General features: G+C 43.5%; 2 protein-coding genes across 2 annotated transcripts in view; one reads left to right on the top strand and one right to left on the bottom strand.

Annotated features, from left to right (window-relative positions):
• Window positions 1–472: 472 nt before the first annotated feature.
• On the top strand, window positions 473–6,522 carry LOC109485538 (choline monooxygenase, chloroplastic-like). Its single transcript, XM_019789229.1, has 8 exons — window positions 473–743; window positions 1,181–1,290; window positions 1,818–1,986; window positions 2,929–3,046; window positions 3,697–3,806; window positions 4,496–4,628; window positions 5,135–5,350; window positions 6,020–6,522. The coding sequence occupies exons 1-8, from the start codon at window positions 493–495 to the stop codon at window positions 6,239–6,241; spliced, it is 1,329 nt and encodes a 442-aa protein (XP_019644788.1). The 5' UTR covers window positions 473–492; the 3' UTR covers window positions 6,242–6,522.
• Window positions 6,523–6,804: 282 nt separating this feature from the next.
• The window catches only part of LOC109485540 (hematopoietic prostaglandin D synthase-like), a 5,898-nt gene continuing 2,522 nt past the window's right edge, over window positions 6,805–10,180 (bottom strand). Inside the window, exons 3-6 of the mRNA XM_019789230.1 lie at window positions 9,707–9,799; window positions 9,006–9,121; window positions 8,475–8,573; window positions 6,805–7,282 (exon numbers count right to left, since the gene is read on the bottom strand). Of these exons, the coding sequence (XP_019644789.1) occupies window positions 7,118–7,282; window positions 8,475–8,573; window positions 9,006–9,121; window positions 9,707–9,799 (473 nt within the window). The 3' untranslated portion in view covers window positions 6,805–7,117. The remainder of the gene's footprint in view (window positions 7,283–8,474; window positions 8,574–9,005; window positions 9,122–9,706; window positions 9,800–10,180) is intronic.

Here is a 10,180-nt window from a genome sequence, read left to right as displayed (position 1 = left end):
AGAACGATCATCGATCAGCATCAGTCGGCTGCTGATCTGTCGATCACATGTCTAGTCCACGACAGACGGTCTGCAGTTGGCGCAGCAATGTTGCCCCGACTCAGGTCCGTGCCCCCAGCGGGTTCAGGTCGTTGTCCTCTGACGTCCTTGAGGTAGCCTCCTGTGCAGGCCTCCGGGCGGGTGAGAGTTTTGATACTGCCTTTTGTAGAATATGCTCCGAAAGGAATGGAAAGGGACCGCGTTCTTTTGCCGGGCATCCTGCAACCAGCCGCCCAGAGAAGGTTTGTACACACCTGCCCGGTGGCCTGCACAGGAGGCTATCCTTGAGGACGGTATTAAGTTTAACAAGTATCAAGCATAGCGCGATATCTCGATGCGCGATATGTTAAAGAATTGCGAGGTTAAAAACCGTTAATTATTAACTGAAGATGCACACGCCTACTTAATGATACTTAATCGCTCTGCCCAGGTTAGACAATCAGTAACACCAACATGGCGAGCCTGATAACATCTCTTGGTACCGCAAGAGTCCGGATCTTTCGACCATTCACGGCGGTAAACCGATGCTTCACGACGGCAGACCGACGTTTCAAGTCGGTAGACCGACGTTTCCAGACGGCAGACCGACGTTTCAAGACGGTAGACCGACGCTTCACCAAGATAGACCCCGCCGTCGCCGACGAAGTGCTTCGATTCTCCCTCGATGCTCCCGTACATGAGGCCCTTACGCCGCCTTCTAGCTGGTACGTCTCACGAACATTACTTCCAATACTCTGAGAGTGGCTAGCCGGCTGGTTGTTATGGTTTCCGCCATGTATTCCACAAATGTACTAATATTGAAGCAGATCTTTTGGTGGCGGCAAAGACAGTATCAAATTGCCCAGGCAGTATCCTTTGCCACTACATGTACCATTTGCCACATCCTTTGGCTGACGTAACGATGACGGTAGGAAAAAAGAAGCCCGATAAAAACACCTAAAACACGTCAAAAATGAGGCAAAGCCCAAACCTCTGCTTGGAGAGTACAAATTTATGTATCCTCGTAAATGTAAATGACGCACACATAAAAGTATACGTAAAGATTTCGGTTCTACATTTGCGTATACCTTTACGCACGCTTTAAGGTATACTTAAAGGTAGTATTTCGTGCAGTGAAAGGCCTTGTATATACACACTTCAGGTACAGGAATCCTGGGATCCATGAGCTGGAAGCAGACACCGTGTGGAGAAACAACTGGGTGGCTGTAGGAAGGACGGACCAAGTTTCTACCCCAGGGGCATTCTTCACTGGTAATCACTATTGCCGTGATAATAAAGTATAAGTCTATTGCAAATTCCTGCCCGGAAGGTAACTGCAAATAAGAAATAGAACATTGAACAGGGTACAAAATAACTTCAAAATCTTCATAATATCACAAGGTAATTGTCTAAAACTAAAGCTTGTCTAAAACTATGTCTGAAGGGTTTGACTTCTCTTTTGTAAACCATGGAAGACGTAATGTCCCCCCCCCAGCACAACAACACACACACACACACACACACACACACACACACACACACACACACACACACACACACAAAGTAACACACAAACACACAGACACACACACAAAGTAACACACAAACACACACACACACACACACACAAAGTAACACACAAACACACACACAAACACACACACACCTTTCTAGCATCGCTGATGTTTCTGTCAGACATCTTGACTCTTCCATTTCTTTATCTTGCCTCTTCCATTTCTTCAGATCAGGTTGATGAGGCCTCTTTATAAGTCACTCACAACGCTTCCTCCTCTGAACAGGCACCATCGGGAGAGAGCCTTTCATAGTGTCGTCCGACAGGTCCAACACCCTGAGAGCTTTCTACAACGTCTGCTGTCACCATGGTAACGTCGTGGAGTGGCGGGAAGCTGGAGAGGCGAGCGAGTTCGTCTGCTGCTACCATGGGTGGACATACGCGCTGGACGGCAGGTCAACGCTAGTTCTGACTATTAGGCCACACTGACTTAATTTTATGGATGACATCCACGCGCGCATTGATTTTCGCCTGTCCTCCAAAAAAAAAAAAAAGATCACGTCCACTGAGGCCCTGGCTCTAAACCTGGGTAGTCCACGGTAGTTAGCGACAATACGAAGCCTGGCACCCAGGCTACAGAAGGTCCACGACTCAAGAACTGATTGTATTCCTGTGGTTTAGTAGCATTTTTAAGTTGGCCGGATTTTTTTTATTCGCCCGCGCGCACTAGTTTGGGGGTCTTCAGAGGATGTCATCCATAGAATTAAGGCGGTGTGGCCTTACACACATTTTCAGATATTGAGTTGCGACGCTAAGTATCGCATTCGTTCAATCCATGGTCGAGAGTCGGATACATTACAACATGAATGAAAACCAGACAGGTGTCAGGGGGGAAAGACCGGCCGAATGAAACAAGAATTGACCCAATTAAACTTTTACAAAATAGTTCTTCTCCATTAGAAAGACCTCAGGATACATACCAATTATAGGTAGTGTGTATCTAAGTCCAGTCTTATTAGTATTAGACCGTTCAAGTCACCAAGGCGGCCAATTATTTGAGTCAAACATCGTCATCACACTCACGCCACACTATCAGCTATTCCCGTCTTGGCCCCTGGCCACCATTAAAAACATTTCTTGTTTTAATCAACATAAGCACAGGTACAGCGACAAAGTGGTGACGCAGTCAAGTTTAAAACTTATTTCAACACCAACACCACAAAGAAAAGATTTGAGAGAATATGAAAAGAGAAAGAAATACAAGACTCATACTAGAAAAAGCCGACCAGTTTAAACATTTCTAAGACTTTCGATCGATGACGGAAGGTGCTAACAAAGTGTGACGTTACCGCTTGATTGCTAACTGGCTATCATCTTGTTTCTCTTGCCATAAGTAGGCTGAGGAAGCCAACAAAACTTCGGGGTATCAAAAACTTCGTGGCAGCACAAAACGGGCTGAAGCCCATAGGAGTGCGCACCTGGGGTCCATTGGTATTCCTTCGTCTGGCAGGATATGTGAGTAACCATGCAGCGTTGCACATTCATGAAAGCGCTTCTATATTGTTTTGTGTGTGTGTCTGTGTGTGTGTCTGTGTTCCACGTGGCCCTTAGGTAGGCTGTAATGGATATGTTTGGGTTCAGTCAATCCAAGAGCGAGAAAATCACTTCCGCATCTGGTAGCGCTCGCTGCTTTTATATATGTTATTCAACACATAACACTTGACAGCAGTTTCTCTTGCACGATAAAGATGGGATTGGAAAAGGAGATTGAATGCAAACAGATTACGTTGCTTCAGTATCCTAAAATAACATTTACAAAAGATCGCACATTGAGGTCTGAGATCCGAATTCATGTTGAAGATGAAGAGGGTGGGGGGAGGGGTTCTTTTCCTATAGTGCTTTCGTAGTCTGACCAATCGTATCCTTCAAGACAACACTTACTGGAAAATGACTTATCGTTCCCAAACTCTCCAAAGGTGGCGGTAGTTGTACATGTTTGTCATAAAAAGTACTAGTAATCAAATTAGACGGACAAGAAGCAAAATGAAGGCTGACAAATTCTGTAGCCTTCTGGAATTGGCGTAAGACCTGTATCTTATGAAAAGTAAACACGTACTTTCTAACTTGATGTTGATGTGTTTACGCACCAATGCTTTGTTTCTCAGCCGGACGAAGATGATTTCGACCAGAAGGTGGGTCCGCTGGCACAGGAGCTGGAGGAGATGGGGTTCACCCGCGGCATGCGCCACATCTGCCGCCGGCAGTACCAGCTCAGGTTAGTACTACACATCTGCCGCCGGCAGTACCAGCTCAGGTTAGTACTACACATCTGCCGCTGGCAGTACCAGCTCAGGTTATTACTACACATCTTCCGCCGGCAGTACCAGCTCAGGTTAGCACTACACATCTGCCGCCGGCAGTACCAGCTCAGGTTAGTACTACACATCTGCCGCCGGCAATACCAGCTCAGGTTAGTACTACACATCTGCCGCCGACAATACCAGCTCAGGTTAGTACTACACACCTGCCGCCGGCAATACCAGCTCAGGTTAGTACTACACATCTGCCGCCGGCAGTACCAGCTCAGGTTAGTACTACACATCTGCCGCCGGCAATACCAGCTCAGGTTAGTACTATACATCTACCGCCGGCAGTACCAGCTCAGGTTAGTACTACACATCTTCCGCCGGCAGTACCAGCTCAGGTTAGTACTACACATCTGCCGCCGGCAATACCAGCTCAGGTTAGTACTACACATCTGCCGCCGGCAATACCAGCTCAGGTTAGTACTACACATCTGCCGCCGGCAGTACCAGCTCAGGTTAGTACTACACATCTTCCGCCGGCAGTACCAGCTCAGGTTAGTACTACACATCTGCCGCCGGCAGTACCAGCTCAGCCTTTTCCCACCAGGGTAAAATTGTCCGGATGGTGTACCTTTGTTGTATTTGCCCCCGTCATCAGATGTAACTGGAAACTGATCGTGGATAACGCGGCAGACAGCGGATATCATTTGGAGTACGTCCATCGCGACCTGTCATCCAATCTGGACCTCAGCACCTTCAGAACAGAAGTGGGAGACATCTACAACATGCAGGTTAGCCAGTTCCCTGGACTTCTCTGTTCTAGAGATGATTAGGCGCGTAACGTTCAGTTATGACAACCTATCCCAGCCTTATGAACAAGATTGAACTGTGATTTTCAACACGTACGATAAAAATTGGACTCACCCAAATTTTCGACTGTACAACTCCAGTCAAGGAATGAGCAATCCAGCGTTTCCATGACGTCACGCGGATAACACACGACTCCGTGAGCAATGGATCATAGGTTGCAGAAAGTCCGTGGCGCCCCCCGTCTCTGTTGAGCTTATCTTAGCGTGATATGTAGTAGTTGTAGTGGTACTAGTAGTAGTAGTAGTAGTACTGTAGTAGTAGTATGACTTTACATATACAAAGGTACATCATAACGTAGCATAACTAAGCATTACAAGGCGTACTGATGTCTAAAATGCAATTATGGTAAGAACTTCTTATTGCCATCATCATATGTAGATCTTGTTCACTCATCTTCCTCTCTCTGTGCGTCCGATACGTGTGATAGGTGTGCATCGGTAAAGATGACAACGACAACACTTTAAAGCGTCAGCGAATCGGCTCAAAGGCGGTGTACTCCTGCATCTATCCGAACCTGCTGGTCAACAGGTACGGTCCGTGGCTGGACATCAACATCCTGCTGCCCCTGGGGCCTGACCGCTCCCTGATGATCTATGACTTCTACCTGAAGGAGAGTTTCGCGGAGGAGATGAGCGAGACAGAGGTACGGTAGTACTCTCCAAGCAGAGGTTTGGGTCTTGGGTGTTTTTTTTTTATCGGGGTTTCTTTTTTGCACTGGAATTTTTATCTTTTTTTTTGGGTGAAAGAAAAATTCCAGTGCAAAAAAGAAACCCCGATAGAAATAGTCTAAAAACATGCCAAATAACCCAAAACCCAAACCTCTGCTTGGAGAGTAGTACGGTAGACTGGCACGTCGGTAGAACGTACTGAGCCTGTGTGAAACCCGTCATGTACATGTATTGTACATAGCACTTCAGCAGAACGTCTCGTTAATATAATATTCACGCACTTAAGGATGACATCCCGTCTATATATAGTTTTCAAATCTTGTGTCCGAAAATATACCGTCTATAACAGCAGGCAAAATCCTGATGCAACGTTGGACTTAAGCTCAATTACAAAGCCTCATACGAGAGAAAAGCGGTTGCGTTGTAGTTTAACCATCGTGTAGAATTTATAACTTCACTTTTTGACTTGAGATCCTTGATAGTCTGAATCATGGGAATAACATTACACCGTGACTTTGATTCAAAAGTGAAAGCCTGACATTGTGTAATGTTATTCCCAAGTTTAGACTATCATGGAAATCGAGTTGTTCTCTTAAACTCTGAAATCAGACGTCTACATCTAACCTATTTACATTTAATTTCAGTTGGCGGAGTTTATCGAGCAGAGCCTTAAGGACAGTGATCAGGTCCAGCAGGAGGACACGAGGGTGTGTGAGGGGGTTCAGAGAGGCATGGAGTCCACTGCGTTCGACGTGGGACGTTACGCCCCCGGACCGGAAATGCCTGTGCACGCCTTCCACCTCCAACTCGCGCGAGATCTGAGGGAGGGATTGGAGCACCACGAGTCTATGTACAGTACCAATTGAAGAAATTAGCATAAAAGTTCATCTGCGCTGGCAAAATATATTATGAGAAAGTTTAAATTTCAGACGGGGGACGATGTCGACTTCCGACCAACTTTGACCCATTGTGACATTACAACTGACGTCACAACTGAATCCACGTGATCATAGCGTTCGGGTCAGACAGTGATTTGGTCGAAAATTGTGCCACGGTGAATAATTCTGTGAGTTGGGGCACAGTTTTAAATTTCTCATAACTGATTAAATTGTCTCGGGGGTATATACAAGTTTCGCTTTTGCTAACGATGTTATATATATGAAGAATAATAGCATGTCCCCATGATAGAATCAGGAACGATATAGATTATGGAATTGTGTATAGTTTCCTGTATTGGAATGCAATGCATAGGACTGATAAATTTAAGCTTTTAAGTCTCAGATATGTAGAATGTTAAATTCTAATATGCACAACGAGTCTATGGCAAAGGTATCTGTTGGAATTAATCTAAGAAAACACATTGCATTTGCAAAAACGCGTCATTTTAATGACTGGGTGCTAGACATGATAGCCGCACTGGTGGAAGATTGTTAGGAAATACTTTTCTATCTAATTTGGTTAGCCTTTCGTATCTAAGTGTGTAAGTTGGTGTTAGCTTGAAATACATGTACTGTAATACATATACTGCAATCCACTAAAAAGCTATGTTATCCTTCCTTGTATCTTGTGCTGTCACTAGACAAAATCCATATTCTTTTCACTAAAATTAAAGTATGCTAAAAGATTTCGTTTCTTCTTGCGTATACCTTTATGGATACTTTAAGGTAGGATTTCGTGCAGTGTCTGTTTGGTCTTCACAAACGACTAGCTCTAGTTAGTTGTTGTCATGGCAACGTCAACGGCTACATTTTGGTCTGCGGGCGCTCCTTGAGCCACCTAGCGATTCCCCGCTGGGACTGCACGTTGTCCATGACTTTGCTCAGGTTTGGGAAGCCGCCCAGCACGGCCGGGTCCATGGGCGTCACCCAGCCCATCAGGTTGAAGAACGCGATGTCGGCCCAGGTCAGCTGAGCAGCATGGAAAGGATAGAACAGCAAAGTTTTTTTTTTTTATTCCAACATGTAATCACCAGACGTGGTGACGACACACTCAAGTTTTGTCAACTTATATTAATGAATGAAAGACCTTTATTGTACGTTGGTGCTCTAACAAGCTAGGTACAGGTCATGGATAGACAAGGAAAAGAATACAGCAATGATATTTAAACTATACATTCTAATGTGATCTACTATTTACATTGTTCGATTTCTTCTCGCTTCTTGACGCAGTTATAGATGTACGAGCATATAGAATTAGTGATACATGGTTTGTCAAGTTTCATAAGAAATAGGAATTTTCTGATTCATTTAAATGTGCAAAGCTGGGGAACTTATCCATTATATAAGAATATAAGAAATCTCTCTCATTAATATATAACGTACAATCGACTACGAAATGGTATTCATTCTCAATCTTATTTAAATCGCAAAATACCGCCACCAACACTGGGGACAAATACATGACAGGACAATACTCATTTACACCTGTTCTTCATGAAGCTTATGAAACTAGACTCCATCTACGTCGATGAAGGTTAGACATCCAGGTAATAAGATACGCCAAAAAGCAGTTACTCAAGAAAATGGATATGATTTTGGAAAAGGTCAGACGTTTCAAGCTAGAGGAGAACTGCAGGTTTATAAGCACAAACTATTGATTGATTGATATGAAAATACGTGAAGATACACAGTTCGAATTCACTGACGAAAGCTAGTGGATACTAGCTTTTTGCCGTAGACTCCATCTGTTCATACGTCTATAACTGCTTTAAGTATATATATCTAGTAGCGAGAAGAAGTTGAACCTGTACATTGGCCTGTATAATTTTAATTTTAGTAAGATTTCACTGTAATTTTTTACTTCTGCTTTATTCGTGACCTGTACTTAGCTTGTAAGAGCAAGTCATCGGGAGGAGCATAAACGTTCAATAATGGGCTTTCATTCATTACCAACCACTTGTTTAAGTGGTTGGTAATGAATGAAATGGTTGCTAATATGACTAGTTCACTGTGCACTGAAGCTAGATGTTACTGGTTCACAATTACTTAACGTTTGGTTCAAATATAGATCTAAACATTGACATCAAATACTTCCTCTTTATGTGTATGTAGTATCTGTTTTTGTATCGTTCTTTCACGCAGAATAAGGTTAATTACGAACCGAATCACCAACGAAGAATCCCTCCGCGCCGGCTAACTTCTCGTAGTTGCCAAGAAACTGTGGAAGGAACGATCCTACAAACTCCTTTTGAAGCTCCGCCTGAAAATTAGACATTGGCAGTCAGTTGTCATTGGAAGACGCCCATATTATGGTGGTTTAGGTACTTTGGCCAGGCAAAATCAGTGTGTGCCAAATAATGGGCCATCCATGGCGGACATGTATCTCATTAACGATTACTGTATAGCTGGCTATGTTATACCGAATGGCTTGTTACACCTAGCCTTTGCACATCCAACTCTAAACATTCCTATTACACAAGCTATTTAGTGAAGATTGGTTACTGTATTTGGTATACTGTATTTCGTGGCAGCGAGTTACACTCTACGATGGTTCTAGGAAAAAAACCCAATCTTTGGTTGATATCTTTGGTACTTGAAGGCATGTCTATTTCTTGTTGGTCTCTGAGCTGGCATTGGGTACATTGTAGTTGGTACATCATTTATAATCTGGACAGTTGAGTGGTAAACTGACCTTCTTTTCGTCGCCCTTCTCATTGAACATGGCCACCAGTTTCCTCTGCATGTCGTCCAGCCCGTCCACAATCATGTCAGCTGTAGCCTCTTCTATAGGAGTCCGACCCGCCAGGCCTGGTGACAGGGCAAAGGCCAGTAATAACACTTGCACATAATAATACATATTGCATTTTTGTACCCCGGCAACCATGTATATACCAGGACTCTATTACTGTATTTTTAAAATGTATGTATATTATTGCACCATTGTACATAATTTGTATATTTCACTAAGCATGTATTTTGTAAATTGTAAAATGCATTCTATGTATGTCTACGTAATAGTTTTCATTTTCCCCCCAGGGTGTCCTTTAGTAATAGTCCTTGACTAGTTGGGACACCCTGGCTTCTTTGTAAGCCAAATGAATAAATAAATAAATAGCACCTGCTATCTTAATACTAGTACTTGGGAATTATGTTTGAAAAAAATGGTCAAAAGTCATCAACCTGAGTTTTAGACCATGAAAAACACACATAGACACGGTAATATATCTTTAAAGCGTCCATTTTGTCCGTAGTTAGAAAATTTTATACGGCAGAAACTATCTGACCCTGATACACAAGTGACAATTGACTAAACATCTTCTTGGTCAACCCTTACATGGCTGAAAGTTGTTTTTTTTTTTCAACAAAATAAAAAAGACTCAAACGGGCGATCACCTGTTGTCCTTGCCACGTAACGAGCGATCGTCATGCTCTGGCAGAGTGCGACGTCATCAACGTACAGTAGAGGTGCCTGGCCCATGGGAGTATCTGTGGGGTGAGCAGTAAAATATTACTTCATGAAATTAAATGTTTAAGCATACCTTAAAATACGCGTAAATGTTCCGTTTTTCAGTCAACGATAATAACGGAGCCTTTACGAATGCATACCTTAAAATACGCGTAAATGTTCCGTTTTTCAATCAACTGAAATAACGGAGCCTTTCAGATGCTTTAATGCATGTTTGAATATCGAATTTAGCCCTAAAATGATTTCATCAGGTTGGCACGAGTACAAAAAATTCTCACTGATCTCATTCCTATTCTAGTAGCACTGCTGTTTTACTTTCTTCATTCTTTCCCTTTATTTTATCCATCAGAACACGTACCCATTGAAGACCCATGCCCGTAGCCAGGGGGGGGGGTTCGGGA

This window comes from Branchiostoma belcheri, unplaced genomic scaffold, assembly GCF_001625305.1.
Source record: "Branchiostoma belcheri isolate BF01 breed outbred unplaced genomic scaffold, Haploidv18h27 scaffold76, whole genome shotgun sequence".
In the NCBI taxonomy this organism is placed as follows: domain Eukaryota; kingdom Metazoa; phylum Chordata; class Leptocardii; order Amphioxiformes; family Branchiostomatidae; genus Branchiostoma; species Branchiostoma belcheri.
This window is presented reverse-complemented; position numbering and strand designations above follow the sequence as displayed.

What these genes read in the sequence shown, in the direction of transcription:
- LOC109485538 (XM_019789229.1), top strand. Translation starts at nt 493, where the DNA reads ATGGCGAGCCTGATAACATCTCTTGGTACCGCAAGAGTCCGGATCTTT. An exon ending in CTTACGCCGCCTTCTAGCTG is followed by an intron (nt 744 to 1,180) that starts GTACGTCTCACG and finishes TACACACTTCAG; the next exon opens with GTACAGGAATCCTGGGATCC. An exon ending in GAGACATCTACAACATGCAG is followed by an intron (nt 4,629 to 5,134) that starts GTTAGCCAGTTC and finishes TACGTGTGATAG; the next exon opens with GTGTGCATCGGTAAAGATGA.